The 22,607-nt window shown below is 43.7% G+C and overlaps 1 protein-coding gene across 2 annotated transcripts in view; it reads left to right on the forward strand.

Annotated features, from left to right (window-relative positions):
• LOC111969898 (cadherin-4) overlaps positions 1–20,840 on the forward strand; it is a 236,754-nt gene extending 215,914 nt beyond the window's left edge. For both annotated transcript variants that reach the window (XM_023996276.2, XM_023996277.2), the window contains 8 exons: positions 1,794–1,979; positions 2,198–2,451; positions 5,456–5,598; positions 6,859–7,095; positions 19,593–19,826; positions 19,946–20,085; positions 20,313–20,477; positions 20,617–20,840. In XM_023996276.2, the coding sequence (XP_023852044.1) occupies positions 1,794–1,979; positions 2,198–2,451; positions 5,456–5,598; positions 6,859–7,095; positions 19,593–19,826; positions 19,946–20,085; positions 20,313–20,477; positions 20,617–20,823 (1,566 nt within the window). In that variant the 3' untranslated portion in view covers positions 20,824–20,840. The remainder of the gene's footprint in view (positions 1–1,793; positions 1,980–2,197; positions 2,452–5,455; positions 5,599–6,858; positions 7,096–19,592; positions 19,827–19,945; positions 20,086–20,312; positions 20,478–20,616) is intronic.
• Positions 20,841–22,607: the final 1,767 nt, after the last annotated feature.

Genomic DNA, 22,607 nt, shown 5'->3' on the forward strand with positions numbered 1-22,607 from the left:
TCGGTGGTTAGGCTATTAGTTGGCCAAAAGTAGGCTACATGAAAAGTGCCATACAGTTAATATAACCATGTTTTAGTGTGGGTTTTCAGTGAATTTATGTCAATCGCAAAGGTCATCTGCATTTCCTGCGGTGCAGGAAAATTCTCAGCAACAATTTAGTGATCAAATTAAGACGCTATATCTGTTGGCACAGCAGACTTCATTAGCTGTAAGTGATAGTAGATGTGCCACTGCATGTGGCACTAGTGTGACATGTAAAAGGCTGAAATGATGTGGGTTGCCAATGCCTAGGGCTCCATCACCATCACAAAGAGGATATAATAACACCCTTAAAACTGATTTAACTGTTCACCCTTCTACTCAGAGAGAAACATTGTGAGTTATTTTTAAGGGCATTTTTATTTCCACTTCTTGCTAACATTATTGCCCTTTTGTTYTTGTTGTTGTTTTCAACCAAGACTATGCTTCTATTGAGAACAGTAAAATATCCCATAGAGCCATGTTGAGTTGTGTAGCTGATTCTCTTTCCCTCTCACTCGTCGTGAGAGAGGGAAAACAGAATGCAGTGCTATCTAAAACGCTGCATCATCACAGGGCTCAATTCTTATATTATTCCGTTAGTCTCAATATAATCTCCAATTCGGTGGTTAGTAGCAGTTCAGTGGAATGAATTCACAGTAAGGATCTGGATCTGAGTCCTCTTGACTTTCAAAGTCAAACGTTGATGCATTAATGAAATTGGAGTTTACCATATTCTGAATTGAACCTGTCCTTGGTCATTTTTCAATCAGAACCCATTGATGGGCACTCCAGCTCCCTAACCAGTAACCAACGTAGGCTCCCATCAGGCTCTCTTGTTGCTTATCAGACGGACTACCTGTTACTTTCAAGGGTGGGGACATCTTCCCAGAGCCCATTATCCAGTTAGAACCGTTCCATAAGGTTTTTAAAAAACCTCATTCTGCCTCTCTCCCAACGTTGCCATACAAGCCTGGAAGTTTTTTTTTCCTGTCTGTGTTGAAGCTCGGAGTGAAAATAAAATAGAGGAGCCGACACACCACAGAGAATGTGCATATTTAATTTGTTCTGTGCTTATCGGCGTGGCGATGCTGCTGGGGACAGGGGCTGGGGAGGAGAAGGAGGAGGAGGAGAGGGGGGTTTGGATGCAGCCCCAGCACCATGATGAAGCCATTAGAGTGAACAGCAGCTGGCAGACACACACCATAAACCGGTTAACGCATCACAAGAGGAAGCAGGGATTACTGTCTGACAATAAAAGCTGTGGTGTGTGTGTGTGTGTATTGTGTGTGTGTGTGTGTATTGTGTGTGTGTGTGTGTCTCTTGAATATGAAAGAGACCGCTGCAGAATGTGTTCACTTTGTTTGGACTAAATTCCTGTACAGTAGGTTTTTGTGTATGCCGCTTTTGCTCTGACTATACCTCTGAGTTTTCTGTATCATTGAGTGAGACTGAATAGTTTTAGATTGGAATATAATGAAGATCATTACCCAAAGATGGTTCGTGCCATCCATTTAATTACAGTACTTATTTAATTTCTTAATTGGTAAATGTGCAGCATTAGATGTAAATGGATAAACACTTCATTGAACAAATCCATTGGTTTGTATAAAGACTTCCACACATTGACATTCAGCAGTATAAGGAAAGGCATTACTATTATAAAAACGGTTTCTCTATTATCTAAAGTCATAGAAATATCTCACTTTCTCTCACTCCCTCCCTCCTTCTCTCTCTCCTTCCTTCCTTCCTTACCTCCCTCCCGCTCTCTCTAGTTTTCGGGGGAGGTCCCAGAGAACAGGGTGAATGTGGTGGTGGCCAATCTGACAGTGATTGACAGGGATCAGCCTCACAGCCCCAACTGGGCTGCCCAGTACCGCATCGCCAGCGGAGACCCCCAGGGTCACTTCCTCATCCGCACCAACCCTGTCAACAATGACGGCATGGTCACTGTGGTCAAGGTAGGGGACTACTTTACTGTTTAAATAAACAACTCCAAGTGCTAAATTATGATTAACTTTTGTTCCATATTGATATGGGTGCATTTGAGTTGTTTCATTTCTCTTTCCTTTCTCTTTCATCTTTCTCTCTCTCTCTCTCCCTCTTTCTCCCTCCCTCCCTCACTATCTCTCTCCCTCCCTCCCTATATATCTTCCTCCCCACCCCTCTCTCCCTGCAGCCAGTGGACTATGAGCAGAACAGGGCCTTCATGCTGACGGTGATAGTCTCTAACAAAGCCCCTCTGGCCAGTGGGATCCAGTCTTCTCTCCAGTCTTCAGCGGGGGTCACCATCTCCGTACAGGATGTCAACGAACCCCCTGTCTTCCCTTCCAACCCCAAGTCCATCCGTTTCGAGGAGGGTGTCCCTGCAGGCACCACACTCACCGTGTTTGCTGCCCAAGACCCTGACCTCTTCATCCATCAGACTGTCCGGTATGTTAGGAACTACAGACTGTTAGGAACTACAGGCTTCATTTCAGATAGACGCTGATTGTATTTTGCATGGATTTGCGCCGTCATAAGGCTGAACTGCCTTCTGTGACATTCTTAACTGACCTGCTCCCAAAACCAAAGTCCATTAATTTCCCTGTTGCCTAGCGACGAAGGAGGAAAGGTTACATCGTAATAAGCTGGACTGTGTGTCCAGCTACTCTTTCCCTCTCTCCCCCTCTCCCACATACTCACTGGGTCAAAGGTCATTGAGCCACTCCATCCCCAGATTCAGCACCAATCAATTCCACTCTCAATTCAGTCGGACACCCGTTAAAGAATCGATGCAGTGCAGGCAAACAAATAAACTCTAAAACCAAAGTTCTTCTCATAAATGGATTCACTCAAACTTACTCTTTCACTGTTGTTTTGTCTTCTGAGAGCCACAGAACTGCTCTTTCTCTCTCGCTAGCCTCTCTCTCACTCCTTTCACTCTCTCTGTCTCTTCTTTCTCCTTCATTGATGGGAATTCAGCCCTTTCGTCTTCTCCAGAGATGTCATGGCGGCCGACAGGCAGCTCATGTTTGGACAGCCTGATCACCACTGGCTGATTCACTTTAGTGACCTTGCCGACAGATGACGTGAGGAGCTGCAGTGTGTGTGTACCAGAAGACTGCTCTTCCTTCCCTGTCACTCCTCCCCCCTGCTTTCTCATGTGGAGGGGGAAGAAGAGCGGTGGAGAGGAGAGAGGAGAAGAAAGGGGGTAGACAGGGTCTGATTTGCCAGCTGGTTTTACTGTCAGACTTGGGGGAAGTGGTAGCGTGCATGGGTGGATCGTAGAACTGCACCACAAGCTGTGTGCCCTTCTCCATGTGCCAGCCTTTGCCAGCTGGGTGTCAGAGAGAGGCGTGAGTGCCCCCGGGCTGCCACCGTGGCATGGAGAGAGATGACAGAGCCACTCACAACAACTAGAGACCTCTGTTTCACCTGCCAAGGGACATCAAATCCAAACTGACACCCAAGTCTGTTGGCGTGACGTTCTGACTCTCATTTTCTTGTTATTTTGTCTTCTAATCGGTTGATTTCCCCACGACGAAACGCCACATCGATACCTCAATATATTTCTCAGTCTTTACCTCCCTCCGTCCCTTGGAGTCTAAATGTGGCAGAGTGTTTCATTAAGGGGAGATAGATTTAGCTGCTTAGCTGCCATTATCTCCCACACATCTCATTGGCACTCGCTAACTTGTGTCATCCTCCAGCGTGTTCTCTAATTAGACCTATTCTCATCATCATCAGCAGCAGCATCAAACCTCCTCCCACCAGGCATCTGATCTCGCTATACCTCTGTCACTCTCTCGCTCGCTCTCGCTCTCTCTCTATATATATATATGTATATACATATATACTGTATATCCATCTCTCCACACAGTGACAAACACATTTTAACTGAGTAATCACGTTGATTTACATTGTTTTATTGAGAAGAATATACACCGAAACTTAGGAACACCTTAAGTTGCATTCGCGTGTCAGTGTTGCCTGCATGATTGTTAGGTCCTTTACCTGTAATTAACCTCTCCACTTAAATACTAATTTGTTTCCTTTTTGCAAATTGSATTTCATTTGGATCAGTTTACTCTTGTCAACTGTTTACATGACAAAACCAAGCTGCAAGAATACCATACTGTTTCTTCTTGCAGGGGAGATGGTTGCAAAGGTGACCCTATCTGGAAGTTAAGATTAAATACAGGGTATTAAGGCGTTATTACCAATGTTCCCTCTAATCTGCGTGCATGTGGGGGTGTGCTGTAGCCCCAAGACTGCCTTGCAGCTCCCCGGGACTGCTGCGCAGAGCACAGAACAACTATCAGCCCATGGAGAGAAGCACGAGATTGAACCTTCTAGATTTTTCCCTGTTAGTTAACAACACTGTCAATGTTTCCCTTTACTGTGGCAATTGTGARCGAATTAACGCAATATTAGCCACTTTCAATGCAACATACAGTACCGTAACAAAACAAACTATGCAAGAGATTTTGTTGTAGGCAGAACACATTGGAGTAGGATTCTATTATGCATGACTCAGCCCATACTCTTCACAGACCGGTGCGGTATAACCAATCAGAGCTGCAGTAGGCTTATATGCAAATAGCCATTGCCATATATGGATCTGTGCCATTTACTTTGAATTGCACTGTGTTTACAGCTGTGGTCATGAGTAGATGCGCTTGTTTTYAYATCAAAGCAAAAGCTGCATGTAGCCACGTGTGCACATTTTGTTAATATCCTTTGCTAGTTAGTGAGTTATTAGCCCAGTTATAGATCATTTGTAGTTAGCTATTGGGGAGTGATTGCTTCCTACAAGTGCACAAAACYTACATTTCTAGACATCTTTAAAAAAGCCAGTCAGGTAAAGAGCATTTTTTGTCTTAAAGGGGCAGTGTTGTATTTTGAGACAGGCTTGAATAAGTTGAGTAGCCAATAGGCAGAGGGTAGCATAATTTGTCTGATTCTCTGTAATAATGGTATTGGAATAATAATGCATTTTATTTTGTAATGTGGTTTCTTGCATCAAACAACAGAAAAATATGTTCAGTCACCTTGTCTGAAGAACAAGTGGATAAACAGGTTAATGTCAAGCCCTGCATGTTTTTTTCAAAAGTCTCATGGAATGTTGGCGTACATTGAACACCACACATTGGCTGCTACTGCAGGCTGAATGATAGAACAGCTATTTCCATGTTAAAATGTTATGGGATGCATTTTTGGTAGGCCTGCATTGTGATCAAATAGTCACAGTAGTTTACTTGGCCACTGTTCAAACTGTAAGTTAAAGCGGGTACAGCCTCAGTGTTCACAGTAAACTCGTGCTGGAAGTTGCACAGAATTTTCACAATATTCAAGTTTGCTCTCAGCAGACCTGAAATTTGCTTAGTGCCTAAATAATTAGATGTAACATTGGTTATCACTATGATATATGTTGTAACAGTTTGTGTGTCTCCAGGTACTCGAAGCTGTCTGACCCAGCTAACTGGCTGAGGATCAACAGGACCAACGGTCAGATCACCACCATGGCCGTGCTGGACAGGGAGTCCATGTACGTCAGGAACAACATCTATGAGGCCACCTTCCTGGCTGCCGACAATGGTAAGTCTGGTAAGTGAGTGAGTGAGTGAGTGAGTGAGTGAGTGAGTGAGTGAGTGAGTGAGTGTGTGTGTGTGTGTGTGTGTGTGTGTTGCCTGCTCAATGCATCCCTTGTGTACTGTGGAGAGGAGTGAAATATCTGTCTAAATGTGCCAAAGGTGTGTGCTCTCAAAGCTGCTGTAGCGATCGGTGAAGTACTCTAAAACCAATCGACCCAAACCATTACAAATAGAGGTGTGTGTGCTCTCTCTGTTTGAGAGGGAGGGCCCAGGTGGTGTTGTACCTCAGAGATATGAAGGATTGGATTGCGGGAATGAGGTGGGTTGCTCTCGAGCATGCAGAGTTTCGGCCAACAAGCTGTTGACGGCCTATTGATTTCAAACACCAGTCGACACTGGGATATATTCCACTTTGATTGAGTTTTGCTTTTATTTATTCTGCTCCACCAAGGAGGGAGCTCAACAAAGCGCCAAGCCAATCATTACAGACAAGCAGTCGATTGGGGTGCTCTGCTGTGCTGAGGCAGTAGAGCTTCACATACTGGAGCTGTAACTTGTGCATTGTGTTACTCTCTAATAGGAGAAACAGTTGGATCTGTTGGCTGAACTCCATTCATGCAGACAGTGCAGCATCCGTTACTTAGCAGAAAATACTCCATTGTAATCAGTCAGCTATACAAGACTGTTAGTCTGTTGGTCACGGACTGTAGGTTAGGGTGCGTTGTTATAGTGTCAGAGTCTGACTGTACATTAGGATGTGTTTGTTGTCATAGTATATCGTAGGTTTTAGGTATGTTTCTCCTCATTTTAACAACAGCCTCTGTGTGCTGTGTGAGGGAGATATGTGGTGCTTTCCAGTAAAGTCATTTCATAACTGTGTCCTTTGAGAGTGCTGAGCTCTAGACTCACACAGAGTGGAATATTTATGTGCCGTTTCATTTGTTATGGCTGTCATCACTGGGAGCATTCACAACAAATGTATGCTGTATTCTTCCATCACTCTCAAACCCTCCCTCAATATTCTCTCAGCTCCTTCATTTCCCATCCCTCTGTCCCTTTGCTGTATTCCATTTTTATTATATTTCCTCCCTTCAGATGAAAGTGTTTTTAGGTACTGTATACGCATGAAGTTACCCTCTTCCTCGGATTGATTACATTTGTCTCTCCCTTCTCCCCTCTCTATTTCTCTCCTCCCACCTCACCCACCCCTCCCCTATCTGTCTCTCTTTCTCTCTCCTCTGCCACCCCCTTCACCCTCTCTCAGGCTCTCCCCCAGCCAGTGGGACAGGTACTCTACAGATACATCTGATAGATGTGAATGACAACGCTCCAGTGCTGTTGCCCAAGGAGGCCCAGGTGTGTGAACGGGCCAGCCCCCGCTCCAGGGTCAACATCACAGCCTCCGACGCCGACGCTGACCCTCACGTGGGGCCTTTTGTGTTCGAGCTGCCCTCCTACCCTCCTAGCGTCCGACGCAACTGGACCGCCTCCCGCATAAGCGGTAAGACACGGCTAGCCTGGGTCACTATTAAGAGATCTCCACCAGAGGTGTAATGTGTCAGAGTTCAAATACTGAAGCCCCTTCTCCACACAGTCCCAGTATAATGCTTTCTGTTGTTTCATATTGTCTGTGTGTGTGCGGATGCTCGCTCCCTGTGTGTTTGCTGCTGTGTGACAGATGACAATGGTGTGGTCTCAGGCTGATGGACTGTGGTATAATGGAGGTCTTACAGTAAATGACACTATTCTCCCAGAATGGCTCTGTCTCATGTTGACGTATGAGCTGTGTGCTTTGTGACAGATCACATCCATTCATTTCTCTGCACTGATAGACAAGATGCCACCCCTACAGATTAATCTATGACACTATTTATTTTAACAATCCGATACTACTGAGGGCTATGTTTTCCAGTATGCGACCGTGAGGTCTAGGTGATCCGTTTGGCATTCCCTTTCTTTACACAAAATATGCCTCTTAAATAGAAAAGAACTCGACTCTGAAGTCGAGAAATAACTGCATGTTATGGTAAATACTAGATCAAGAAATGGAGACAAACAAACACAGTGAAACAACGTGACCGTGGACCAAGTAGCTGACGACTCGACTTAAGTGAGCTTAGAGACACTACTAACAGAAATTCGCACCGGCAATGGCAAACTGTCCAAGAAGATGAAGAAAATATCAGATGATGTCAAAAACTCTAAGCTGATATGACTTAACTGGCCAACGTGTGGCGAAGGCCGAAACCGGGTTAGCCCTGGAGAAAATCATAATTATGGGGCTTAATGAACAGGACGGAGGACTTCAGACGCCGTTCAAGTCTTTGTTTCGTATATTTCCCCGAAAGCCGTGCAACAACCGGAATGGAAGAATTCCTGGAAAAGGTAATACCACAACTACTGGGCCAGGAGAACTTCACACGGGCTCCCACAATTGAACGAGCACATCGAACAGGCGGCCCGAGAGAGGACACGAGCAGCAAACCAAGGGGCATCATCACAAAGTTCCTTAACTATAGGGTCAAAGATAAAGCTGTACGGCTGACCATCCAAGCCAAAAAGTGGAGTAGTCGGACCTTTATCAACGCCGACATGAGCAGASACCTCTACATGAAACGCTGAGAATTTGACCCTATAAAGAAAAGCTATGGGAAAAACGGAAGGAACGAGACATCACACTGAAATCAGCAAAAGAAGCTACCTGATTCCTGGATAACCTGGACAAGGAGAACAGTGGAAATGGCAATGAATGAAATGTATGGACTACAGGACAGCCTCTACAACAGACGATGTATGACAGATGGGGCACTGGACTATTGAACTTTTGATGCTACTGAAATGAGGTGAACGATGGACTTTTACACCCCACCACATCAAAGACACAAAAGAGAACAGTATGTGTTGTTAAGGCCTTCACTCACATGCCTATTGGAAAGAAAAGCACAGCACCGCTCAGGCCATCTGTCTAAATGAATAACACTTTTATGACAATTGACTACGCAGCATGAATGGCAAACCATTAATTGGTAGGCTGTAGCCATGAACTATTTGTTTTAAAAAAGGAACTGACAAGGGAACAAGGCAACATGATGATTGCTATGATCTGGACACTTATTTTTGGTCCCCAGCCGATAGGCTGAGTGGGTGGGAAGAAATTAAATGTCCCGTATGTGGAAAAAAGACTGGGAGAGATTAAATATCATATAGCCGAAGACACTGAAATTGTAAGCGCACAATACTTTTATTTCCGTTGCTCTCTCCCTTCCTTTTTTTTTAACACGTTTAATTTACTTTTGCCCGAATTTAGGCATCATAACGGGGAAGTTGATATGCAAATTTGGAAAATGTCTTATCAATGTGGGCAACATGATACCATCACGTGTCGATTATCCTTTTCTTTTTTCTTTTCCCATAGAAAGTGCAATGAATAATGTTAATGAATTGGTTGAATGAATGTTGAAGAAACATGGACAATTGCTGAGATTATAAAAGAGAGTGACAAACAAGCAGGCTATGCGCACCAAGCCCACAATTATGCACCTTTCAATCATTATTTCCAGCTCTTTGTTGGACAATTATATCGAAATGAATTCATTAACTGGAATGTACAAGAAATGTAGCTAGGCCAACTGAACATGTAGCTGATAAACTCTGAAAAAACAAGTGAATAATTGGCACTCGCTTTGCCTCTACCAGTGCCCAGAGCTCTGTGCCCCGGTGGGTCAAGACAAGTGAGCCCCACATGTGGTTCTGTGCAGTACAACGGAACTGCAGGCTACTCCAGTGGTTATAGGCCTGCATTTATTTAATTGGAGTTTAACACATTTTTCTATTTAATATACTATAATGATGCCTAATGCCTAAATAATCAAATTAATTGTATTCTCAATTAACAGAGTGCTTTTTATGTTGTTTTTCTCTTGTTATTGAGAAATACAGAGATAAGAAAGATTTTTTTTTCTTCTTTTTTTCTTGATTAATATTTTTGGGTAAACGTGGCTTACCTTGGCATCCATGAATACATGCCACTGTATTGTCAATTGTCAATGACTCCAGCCACCCAAGTAATGGACTTCTCACACGGCAAGAGGTACCAGAGCGCCAAGTCTAAGTCCAAAAGGCTCCTTAACAGCTTCTACCCCCAAGCCATAAGACTGCTGAACAATTAATCAAATGGCCACCCGGACTATTTGCATTGACCACCCCACCTCTTGTTTTTACACTGCCGCTACTCACTGTTTATTATCAATGCATTGTCATTTTACCTCTATCTACATGTACATATTACCTCAAGTACCTCAACTAACTTGTACCCCCACACATTGACTCTGTACCGGTACCCCCTGTATATAGTCTCGTTAATGTTCTTTTATTGTGTTACTTTTTTTACTTCAGTTTAACTCTTATTTTCTTAAAACAGCGTTGTTGGTTAAGGGCTTGTAAGAAAGCATTTCACGGTAAGGTCTACACCTGTTGTATTTGACGCATGTGACAAATAAAATTTGATTTGATGTGATTTGATATATTTTCTTTGTAATGCATAGAGACATAGTCACTGACCAATAACCTGCATTAAAGGAAATGGCCACTACGGCGGCACCAATAAGGTCGCTCTCTCACCTGAGCAACAGTACAGGACAGATTCAGTGGGAAGCATCAAAGGGGAAAGGGGAGGAGGGGAAAAAGCATCATGCGGGATTTATTGTAAAAATATATATTTTTAAAAAATGATGTCTTGTGAATACATGCCCATTAAGAAGCTTGAGGATTGTTTAACAATATTATCATTGTAGCTGTTTATGTATCAACACCTTACATAATGTATGGAGTCACTATGAGACCAAAAATATGTAAAGACCCATCTCAATATCACGTGTTGTGGATGATACTTAACATGTGTGACATGGAATGTCAATGTAATTGTGCAGCCAGCCAAAATAATTAAGTTATTTTCATATTTGAAAAAGAATAACGCCAACATCTGTTTTTTACAAGAAACTCACCTATCAGCAAAAGGAAGTGAAAGGTTTGTGCGAGCTTGGGATGGGTTGGCATTCTCCTCCACCTCCTTCGCAAGATCCAGAGTGGTATCAATTCTCATTGCRAAAAAAGTCCCATTTAACTCTACAGAAATGATTACAGACCAGATGGATGTTTTATGGTAAAAGGAAATTCACTTTACTGAATTGTTATTGCCCACATGAAGACGACCCAAAGTTCATTAATGACCTTATACTAAAACTATTTAAATGTCATCAACTAAACTATATCCTCTTTCTAACATGTGTAAGGTATTAAACCACAGCATCAAAGAGATGGGTCTATGTGAACTGTGGAGATATAAACATCCAACTGAAAGAGAATACTCCTATTACTCTCACGTTCACAACTCATATTCAAGAATTGACTTTTTTTATAGTTAACTTTACTTTAATTGCGTGTGTTTCTGGATGTAAATACCTTCCTAGAATAATTACGGTTAATATACCTAAAATACCTTCCTATTAATAATTACGTTAAAGCTCAAGTTCCTATGCCAATAGCAAAAACATGGCAATTCAACACAATGTTTATTTTATTTATTTTTAATAAATTGTATCCCCTTTTCTCCCCAATTTTCATGGTATCCAATCGCTAGTAATTACTATCTTGTCTCATTGCTACAACTCCCGTACAGGCTCGGGAGAGACGAAGGTCGAAAGCCACGCGTCCTCCGAAGCACAACCCAACCAAGCCGCACTGGTTCTTAACACAGCGCGCCTCCAACCCGGAAGCCAGCCGCACCAATGTGTCGGAGGAAACACTGTGCACCTGGCCCCCTTGGTTAGCGCGTACTGCGCCCGGCCCGCCACAGGAGTCGCTGGAGCGTGATGKGACAAGGATATCCTTACCGGCCAAACCCTCCCTAACCCGGACGACGCTAGCCCAATTGTGCGTCGCCCCACGGACCTCCCGGTCGCGGCCYGCTGCGACAGAGCCTGGGCGCGAACCCAGAGACTCTGGTGGCGCAGCTAGCACTGCGATGCAGTGCCCTAGACCACTGCGCCACCCGGGAGGCCCAATTCAACAGAATGTTACTTGGAGATAAGAGGTTTACCTCATAGCTCAACACAGATATACTTGTTTTTGGAAATACATTTAAATAATGAAGTATGCCCAACTGTTGTCTGGGAAGCTCTTAAAGCATATACGAGAGGTTGTATCATGTCTTACTCTTCACATAAGAAAAATAATTAGAAATACGAGAACAGAAACATTTTAACACAAAATTTTAACACCATTCAACAGTTGAACACTTTGAAGCTCGAATGTAACACAATAAACACCCGATCTGCAGAGATTGCTGCCATGAAATCCAAGCAACAATATGTTGAGCAAGATGAAAGTGCAGGGAAAATACTTGTTGGTAAATTAAGTAAGAGGAAGAGATACATACAGTATCAAAACAAAGTTCACCTTACAGTGAAATGCTTACTTACAGGCTTTAACCAATAGTGCAAAAAAGTTATTAGGTGAACAATAGTAGAGAAATAAAACAACAGTAAAAAGACATGCTATATACAGTAGTGAGGCTATAGAAGTAGCGAGGCTACATACAGACACCGGTTAGTAAGGCTGATTGAGGTAGTATGTACATGTAGATATGGTTAAAGTAACTATGCATATATGATGAACAGAGAGTAGCAGTAGTGTAAAAGAGGGGTTGCCGGGTGGTGGGTGGCGGGTGGCGGGACACAATGCAGATAGCCCGGTTAGCCGATGTGTGGGAGCACTGGTTGGTCGGCCCAATTGAGGTAGTATGTACATGAATGTATAGTTAAAGTAACTATGCATATATGATAAACAGAGAGTAGCAGCAGCGTAAAAAGAGGGGTCGGGGGGGCACACAATGTAAATACTCCGGGTAGCCATTTGATTACCTGTTCAGGAGTCTTATGGCTTGGGGGTAAAAAACTTTTTGTCCTAGACTTGGCACTCCGATACCGCTTGCCATGCGGTAGTAGAGAGAACAGTCTATGACTGGGGTGGCTGGGGTCTTTGACAATTTGTAGGCCCTTCCTCTGACACCGCCTGGTATAGAGGTCCTGGATGGCAGGCAGCTTAGCCCCAGTGATGTYCTGGGCCGTACGCACTACCCTCTGTAGTGCCTTGCGGTCAGAGGCCGAGCAATTGCCGTACCAGGCAGTGATGCAACCAGTCAGGATGCTCTCGATGTTGCAGCTGTAGAACCTTTTGAGGATCTCAGGATCCATGCCAAATCTTTTTAGTTTCCTGAGGGGGAATAGGCTTCATCCATAGCATTCAAACCCCAGGTAGCATAACAATGGATCCTTCTGAAATCCACTCAGTCTTTAAAACATTTGATCACAAACTGTATCAATCCTAAAACAAAAGTTAAAAGGAGGATATAGACAATTTCCTTAATAAGGCCATTTTACCAATTATAAGTGAATCAGAGAAAATGAATATGGATAGAAACATTACCCCAGGTGAATTGTTGGAGTCCATCAATACTCAAAAAAATAGGAAATCTCCTGGTAATGATGGATTCCCAGTGAAATATATCGACACTTCCGTTCCAAATGACTGAAGCCTATATTACTTATGCTCACAGCAGATCTAGAGAAAAACATACTTCCCCAGTCTCTATGTTTGGCCACATTTACCCTATTTAAACAGAAAGATAAGGATCCATTGTCATGCGGATCTGTCTGCCTATTATCACTCATGAATGTGTGAATCCACTCATGGATTCCAAGATGGCGTAGCAGTCGGACGTGTGTTTGTCTTGTCCCGTMTAAATAGTCCTCYTTTTTTTTCGTATGCATTTCGTATATATTTTAATTTCACTTTCCATTTAGGAACTGAATATACATTCCGCCTCACCCAATGTGGTACGGATCTGCTATTTCTTTTATACTTTAGAACCGTAACCCCAATCAGAAGCTAGCCAGATAACTAGCTACTAGCTAGTAGTCAGTTAGCCACTGCTGCGGTCTTCACCCTTAACTTCGGGACACCACCAGCTTCAGCTCGGGCCAATACCTGCCAGTCTGCAAGCGCGATATCAACCCAGAGCATAATAGGACTGCTTTTTCACTACCACATCACCGGATTTTTTTTCCTTCTACTTTTCATCACCGGATTTCACGCAGCGCTAGCTAGCTACTAGCTTATGTTGCACGCCAGCTAGCTGCAAACGCGTGTGTCTATTGGCTTACGTCGATCCGGAGCAACGTAATTTATTCCGGAGCTAAGCTGAGGAGCTCCATCAGCAGTCCTGGCTACAGTCACCTTCCGGACCCGTTTTTTTTTGTGTTTTTTTTGTTGTTGCTTGCAGATACGGGAGCCCCACCGGGCCTTCACGACTGACTGCCGACGTTATCTGCCCAAGGGGAGTTATCCAACTGGCACCCCGTCCCGACGTTACCTGAACGCCTTCTGGGGCCCGCTAATTCGTTAGCTGGTCTTATCGTCTGCTATCTGAATAAGTATAAGTCGGACAATTATTATTATTATATTTTATTTTTTTTTTCTTGGGCACTATATCTATTTTGCCAATTGGATTGCCCTCTACCCACACGGAACCCCACTAACTCTACCGACGGTACGCACGATGTATCTGAACAATTAGACCCTCCATTCCTATCTATCTTGGCTACCGATAGCCTCTACGCCGGACCCTAACTGTCTGGATCGCCTGACCTGTCCCCAACCAAAACCTCACCTGGGTCACTGGACCCTATATATCACTCCGTAACATGCCTCTCCCTTCATGAAATATGCTTGTCCAGTTCTGTTTCGTTATGTTTATTGGCTTATTCACTGTCAGGAGTACTCGAACCCCTGCTCACTAATCATATCCCCCTCCTCATTCCACCACTCCACAAGCAGGGATGACATACCTGCGTTCAATGAGTTTTCAGGAACAAATCAATCCTCTCATCATCATCCAATACCAGGTTTACCTCCACGTACTTCAATCCTAACCATTCCGGCTATCTGTCTGGTACATTAATTCCCTAAGCTATTTTATCGCCCCCCAGAAACTTCCTTTTACTCTCTGCTCTAGTAAGCTCTAGACGACCAATTCTCATAGCTTTTAGCCGTACCCCTTATCCTACTCCTCCTCTGTTCCTCTGTGATGTAGAGGTGAATCCAGGGCCCTGCAGTTACCTAGCTCCACTACCTATTCCCCAGTGCGCTCTCCTTTGATGCTTCTGTAACCGTATAGCGCTTGGCTTCATGCATGTTACATTAAAAAGCCTCCTCCCTAAAGTTTGTTTTGTTCACTGCTTTAGCACACTCTGCCAACCCGGATGTTTTAGCCGTGTCTGAATCCTGCTTAGGAAAGACACCACCAAAAATTCAGACATTTTCATTCCCAATTACTTCTTTTCAGACAGATAGAACGGCCAAAGAGGGGCGTTGCAATCTACTGCAAAGATTCTGCAGAGTTCTGTTTTACTATTCCAGGGTTCTGTTCCCAAACAAATTTGAACTTCTACTTTTAAAAATCCAACCTCTCTAAAAACAGTCTCTCACCCGTTGCCGCCTGCTATAGACCAACCCCTCTGCCCCCAGCTGTGCTCCTGGACACTATATGTGAACTGATTGCCCCCCATCTATCTCAGAGCTCGTTGCTGCTAGGCGACTAAATTGAACATGCTCAACACCCCAGCCACCCTACAATCTAAGCTTGATGCCCTCAATCTCACACAAATCATCAATGACCTACCAGGTACCACCCCAATTCCGTAAACACGGGTACCCTCATAGAATATCATCCTAACAAACTTGCCCTCCAAATACACCTCTGCTGTTTTCAACCTAAGATCCTCAGCGATCACTGCCTCATTGCCTGCATCCGTAATGGGTCAGCGGTCAAACGACCTTCACTCATCACTGTCAAACGCTCCCTGAAACACTTCAGCGAGCAGCCTTCTAATCGACCTGGCCCGGCGGTTATCCTCGGAAGGATATTGGATCTCATCCCGTTCAGTAGAAGGAGCCGGACATTTTTTTAAATGCCTTCCTCACCATCTTGATAAGCAGCCCCCATTCAAGAAATTTAGAACCAGGAAACAGATATAGCCCTTGTTCTCTCCTGACCTGACTGCCCCTTAACCAACAGGAAAAACATCCTATGGCGTTCTGCATTAGCATCGACAGCCCCGTGATATGCAACTTTCAGGGAAGCCAGAAACCAATATACACAGGCAGTTAGAACAGCCAAGGCAGCTTTTTCAAGCAGAAATTTGCTTCCTGCAACACAAATTCAAAAAAAGTTCTGGGACACCGTAAAGTCCATGGAGAATAAGAACACCTCCTCCCAGCTTCCAACCGCTCTGAGATAGGAAACACTGTCACCACCGACAAACCCACTATAATTGAGAATTTCAATAAGCATTTTTCTACGCTGGCCATGCTTTCCACCTGGCTACCCTACCCGCGACAACAGCACTGCCTCCCCTCTGCTACTCGCCAAGCCTTCCCCATTTCTCTTTCTCCCAAATACAGTCAGCTTGATTTCTAAAAGAGCTGCAAAATCTGACCCTTACAAATCAGCCGGGCTAGATAATCTGGACCCTTTCCTTTCTAAAACTATCTGCTGAATGTGGCCACCCCTATTACTAGCCTCTCAACCTCTCTTCGTGTCGTCTGAGATTCCCAAAGATGGAAAGCAGCTGCGGTATCCCCCTCTTCAAAGGGGGGGACACTCTTGACCCTAACAGCTACAGACCTATATCTATCCTACCCTGCCCTTTCTAAGGTCTTCGAAAGCCAAGTCAACAAACAGATTACCGACCATTTCGATCCCACCTACCTTCTCCGCTATGCATCTGGTTTCAGAGCTGGTCATGGTGCACCTCAGCCACGCTCAAGGTCATAAAGATATCTTAAACCGCCATCGATAGGGAAACAATACTGTGCAGCCGTATTCATTGACCTGGCCAAGGCTTTTGACTCGTCAATACAACCACATCTCATCGGCAGACTCGACAGCCTTGGTTTCTCTATGATTGCCTCGCCTGGTTCACCAAACCTACTTCTCTGATCGAGTTCAGTGTGTCAAATCGGAGGGTCTGTTGTCGGGCCCTGCAGTCTCTATGGGGTGCCACAGGGTTCAATTCTTGGGACCGACTCTTCTCGCTGTATACATCAATGAATGTCGCTCTTGCTGCTGGTGATTCTCTGATCCAACCTCTACCGCAGACGACCACTATTCTGTATACTCTGGCCCTTCTTTTGACACTGTGTTTAACAACCCTCCAGGCGAGCTTCAATGCCATACAACTCTCCTTCCGTGGCCTCCAATTGCCTCTTAAATACAAGTAAAACTAAATGCATGCTCTTCAACCGATCGCTGCCTGCACCTGCCCGCCTGTCCAACATCACTACTCTGGACGGCTCTGACTTAGAATATGTGGACAACCTACAAATACCTAGGTGTTCTGGTTAGACTGTAAACTCTCCTTCCAGACTCACATCAAACATCTCCAATCCAAAGTCAATCTAGAATTGGCTTCCTATTCCGCAACAAAGCATTCCTTTACTCATGCTGCCAAACATACCCTTGTAAAACTGACCATCCTAACCAATCCTCGACTTCGGTGATGTCATTTACCAAAATAGCCTCCAAAACCCACTCAATAAATTGGATGCAGTCTATCACATTGCCATCCGTTTGTCACCAAAAGCCCACATATACTACCACCACTGCGACCTGTACACTCTCGTTGCTGGCCCTCGCTTCATACTCGTCGCCCAAACCCACTGGTTCCAGGTCATCTACAAGACCCTGCTAGGTAAAGTCCCCCCTTATCTCAGCTCGCTGGTCACAAGTAGAGCACCTACCTGTAGCACGCGCGTCCAGCAGGTATATCTCTCTAGTCACCCCCAAAACCAATTCTTCCTTTGGACGCCTCTCCTTCCAGTTCTCTTGCTGCCAATGACTGGAACGAACTACAAAATCTCTGAAACTGGAAACACTTATCTCCCTCACTAGCTTTAAGCACCAGCTGTCAGAGCAGCTCATAGATTAATGCACCTGTACATAGCCCATCTATAATTTAGCCCAAACAACTACCTCTTATCTACTGTATTTATTTATTTATTTTATTTGCTCCTTTGCACCCCATTATTTCTGTCTCTACTTTGCGCTGTTCTTCACTGCAAACCAAACCATTCCAGTGTTTTTTAGTTTTTATTTTACTTGCTGTGGTTGTATTCCACTTCGCCTCCATGGCCTTTTTTAGATTTTATTTATTTATACATATATTTGTTTGCCTTCACCTCCCTTATCTCACCTCACTTTTTTTTCACTGTATTATTGACTATATGTTTGTTTTACTCCATGTGTAACTATGTGTTGTTGTATGTGTCGAACTGCTTTGCTTTATCTTGGCCAGGTCGCAATTGTAAATGAGAACGTGTTCTCAATTTGCCTACCTGGTTAAATAAAGGTTAAATAAAATAAATAAATAAATAAAAATGTGGATCACAAAATCATTGCTAAAGTATTGGGTTTTCGCATAGAAACAGTAACACACAAGTTGATTTACTCAGGGGGTATACAGAACAGGATTTCTTCAGACAATCTCCAATATTRTTTCTATACAATTCATCATACCAAGAACTTGAACGCTCCAAAAGTGGCAGTATCAATAGATGCTGAAAAAGCAGTCGATAGGGTGGAATGGGCATATTTGGTGACTGTCTTAAAAATAGTTTGATTTTGATCTGTTATTTATTTCCTGGATTGAGCTATTGTACAAATCCCCCAAAGCAACTATATGAACAAATTGACAGATCTATGCATCATTTCCGTTATCAAGAGGGACAAGACAGGGATGCCCTTTGTCTAGTTATTTATTTTATTTAGTCACAGAACCCCTAGCATCTGTAATTCGATCTCATGGCTCAATCTGGGGCATAGAGATTGGTGGAGATCAACATGTAATGTCATTGTATGCGGATTACATTTCACTTTATTTATCTGTCTTTTGTTTTACTACTGTTGGACACATATGGTGCTGAATTTAAAGTGAATTGGGAGAAAACTGAAATAATGCCCATTTCTAATTATACTTCTCAAGCTTAGAAAGTACATTTAAGTGGAAATAGACAAAGACACATATGAAATACCTGGGTGTACTGATACCATGCAAATATAAAATCAATTACTTTCCTTTAATAGATACGATTGAATTCAATGTTCAGAGATGGAAATCTCTCCCAATATCTATGTTACATGTAGGTAGAGTCAACACAATAAAAATGTATATATTACCAAGATTGATGTATTTATTCCAGGCCCTGACAGTTTCAATTTCATCCAACCTTTTTAATAAATTAAATGGCCTGGGGGTCTTGGACTACCTCATATGAAAATGTATTACTGTGCAACACATCTGTATTCACTTAAACAATGGACAGCAGACTATCCTTGTGCATGGAGGAGTATTGAAACAAATGTAATACCTTATGATTATTTAAGATAATTCATAGGACTGCACTCATGTAATGTCACATTTTGGTTGGAGATGCAAAAAGCACAAAGGAACCCTATTACATATGCTGTGGTTCTGTGATAAACTGACACCGTTCTGGGATAATGTATGTGCTATCATTTCATTGTGTCTAGGAATCTATATCCATTTCTGTCTGTTGGGAAATGTAAATATTGGTGATCAATATCAGAGAAAGTTTTGTAATCTAGGTCTAATTGCTGCAAGAAAATGTATAGCCATGAATTAGTAAACCTCATATTCACCCTCAATAAGAAACTGGAGGACTGAACTAGCTACAGTAACTGCCTGTGTATTATTCAGTATGCATTTGCATGTATTGTATCTCTGCAGTACTGCTCACATGGCCATAGATGACTACAGTAAAACTCCAGAATGGTCAACTCTTTATATTTTACACCACTGCTATCGGATACTGGGAGCTTCACGCAGTGACGGGACATTGTGTCTGTGTGATTATGTGCAGGTGACTATGCCCAGCTGAGACTGAGGATTCCCTACCTGGATGCAGGGGTGTATGATGTTCCCATCATAGTGTCGGACTCTGGGAACCCGCCCCTCTCTAACAGGTCTATGATAAAGGTCAAGGTGTGTCCGTGTGACGACAACGGAGACTGTACTACCACCGGAGCTGTAGCTGCCGCTGGACTGGGGACCGGAGCGATCATAGCCATACTCATCTGTATCATCATACTGCTTAGTGAGTATAATACACACTTATACACACACACACCTGTGCTGTAGGTGTCATTGTCTGTYTCAACATACTACTCCCAGCCCTCCTCTGTCTACCCTGCTGATGTGCTGTGTCTGTTGCAGCAATGGTACTGGTGTTTGTGATGTGGATGAAGCGGAGGGAGAAGGAGCGTCAGGCCAAGCCCCTGCTGATTGACCCAGAGGACGACGTCAGAGACAACATCCTGAAATACGATGAGGAGGGAGGAGGAGAGGAGGACCAGGTCAGTGATATACACATTACACATGCACTAGGATTTCGTTTAACAACGCAGCCATACTTATAGCCTGATGATGACCACACCGAGGATGATGAAGCCGACGATAATGATGATGATGACGACAACAATGATGAAGATGTAATGTTTAAAAAATACTGTGATTGGACCCAGACACTTTCTCCGCCATTCTTACACTTACACTGAGTCCCCTTCCTTGTCTGGTGTTGCAGGACTATGACCTAAGCCAGCTGCAGCAGCCCGAGGCTCTGGACCACATCATCTGTAAACCAACGGGGGTGCGCAGAGTGGACGAGAGGCCTGTCATCGCTGAGTCCCAGTACCCCGTCAGACCCAGCCTGCCTCATCCCGGAGATATTGGAGACTTCATCAACGACGTATGTTAACTATTAGACATTGTTCATCTCGAAAGATCATACAAGTGTGTTAATGTTCACYTCCCTGTACTTAWCAGTGATAGCTTTTCAAAAGRTTTCTCTCCTCAGTGTTAACTAATCCTTTGTCTTTCTCTCTCAGGGTCTGAGGGCAGCAGACAACGACCCCACAGCTCCGCCCTATGACTCCCTGCTGGTGTTTGACTACGAGGGCAGCGGCTCCACGGCCGGCTCCGTCAGCTCCCTCAACTCCTCAAGCTCAGGGGACCAGGACTACGACTACCTCAACGACTGGGGCCCCCGCTTCAAGAAGCTGGCTGACCTCTACGGCGGAGGAGACGACGACTGAGAAAGGGGTGGGGTACGGAGGGGGTCCGGGGYGAGGGTTTGGGGTTGGGGTCAGATGCTCCTCGAAACCACAGGCAGGGCCCAAGCAGTACCACATTAGATATTTCCATAGTAGACCAGTGAGGACAGAACGGACGTTAGAGACTGTTCTAGAACACGGCCTGTGACCTCACCAGGTTCTGCTGCTACTCTATTCTGGCTTTTTTAGTGGCAAGTTTTTAGTGTGTTTTGCTTCTCACTCTACTGAACCTCAAGCTATCTGGGGACACAAGGCACTTCTGAGAGACAGGAGTGATTACGCTCGTTTGGCTTGGATGATAAAAAGGAACAGGACAAACCCGTCTCTTTTTGGCTTAACGCTGAACAGAGTGTACAGAAAGACACTTTCTCTCTCAACTTGAATTTCCTTAGAACAGAAGCACTGTCGTTTTATAAAGTGCCTTTTGTGGTGTGTTTTGTATTGGACTCCTGCTATCTCAGGGTTGTTTGCCATTGGAGTGGTTTCGAGCGGCACACTCCCTTGTAACCCCCATGCCCCCAACCTTCATATGGCTCCCTCTCCTCTTCTCTCTGGTGTAGAAAGAACTACTGTACCCAGCAGCAACACAGAGAAGTGATCCTCACAACGAGGGCTGGCTGCAGGTTAAGATCAGTTGAATTCTGACCTTTTGGAGCATTTTGGGGAAGTACTACTAAAGCAACCCTCTGTCAGTGAGACCTGATACACACTAGGGTGATCGAAGACTTTCCCAAGCATCATCCGGTCAACACAACAACACACTGACATTGGGTGTGTGAGTGTATGTGGTTGTTTTTATAAATGTGGGGGTTTTCTAACAAACAGAGAATGCCTGCCTTTCCTCTGTGAACTCAGTCTAGGAGCATTTACGTTTGGACGCTTGCCTGCCCTGTACGGTTTTGTGTTGCTTTCCACACTGTAAAACTTATATAGGCATGATCTGAGTAGTGAGACAGTATGAGACAGTACGACTTTAAATGGCTTGGAAAGAAGGCACTGAAAAATAAGCGTTATAAGGATTTTTTTGCCTTGAACATTCCCATTTTTTAGGTCAACAAAACTATTAAAAGGTGCATGATTTTTTTTCAAAATGTTTTACTCAACGCACTTGTTCTTATGTGGTGAGAATGTAAAAAATAGTAAGCTGAAAATATATGAATATACTCTGTAAAAAGACATTCAAAAAAGAAAATGCTGTAAGATACCTATTTTTTGAAGTATTAACAACCAAAAGGTTGATGCTCTTCAATGGGCTGAATGACATTTTGGCCCGGCCATTTTCAATGTGTGCGTGTGTTTCTTTTCTAATTTTGGTCAAGATGCTGTAGGTTTCTTTCAGTTTATCTTTATCTTTTTCACACAAAAAAATAGTTGGTTCTTTTTTAAGAATTAAGAAAGCTTTGTTATAGTTCAGTTTTTTTAATATGTCAAATGCAGCCCTCCCTCTTCTCATGTGTCTTTGACGAACGCATTTCTGTCGGCCTCTGAAGTTGGAACTGTTCAAGGGTTAAACAGCCAAGCCTGCTGATAGTTGTTCTATTATTCAGTGTATCTGAATTATTTTCTTCATTGATCTGGATATGTGCTTTAGAAAATAAATGAGACATGTTTTAAAAATGTGGCACCTTACTTATTTCTACCCTGTTCAACCATCAGTGTTCTTCACTCCAACTTTCTGAGATTACACCCTCCTGGAATATATACTCTTGATACTATTTTTATCTTAAACTTGGCCATTGGTTATTTTGCACCCTCGCTAAATGACT

This window comes from Salvelinus sp. IW2-2015, linkage group LG11, assembly GCF_002910315.2.
Source record: "Salvelinus sp. IW2-2015 linkage group LG11, ASM291031v2, whole genome shotgun sequence".
NCBI lineage: Eukaryota > Metazoa > Chordata > Actinopteri > Salmoniformes > Salmonidae > Salvelinus > Salvelinus sp. IW2-2015.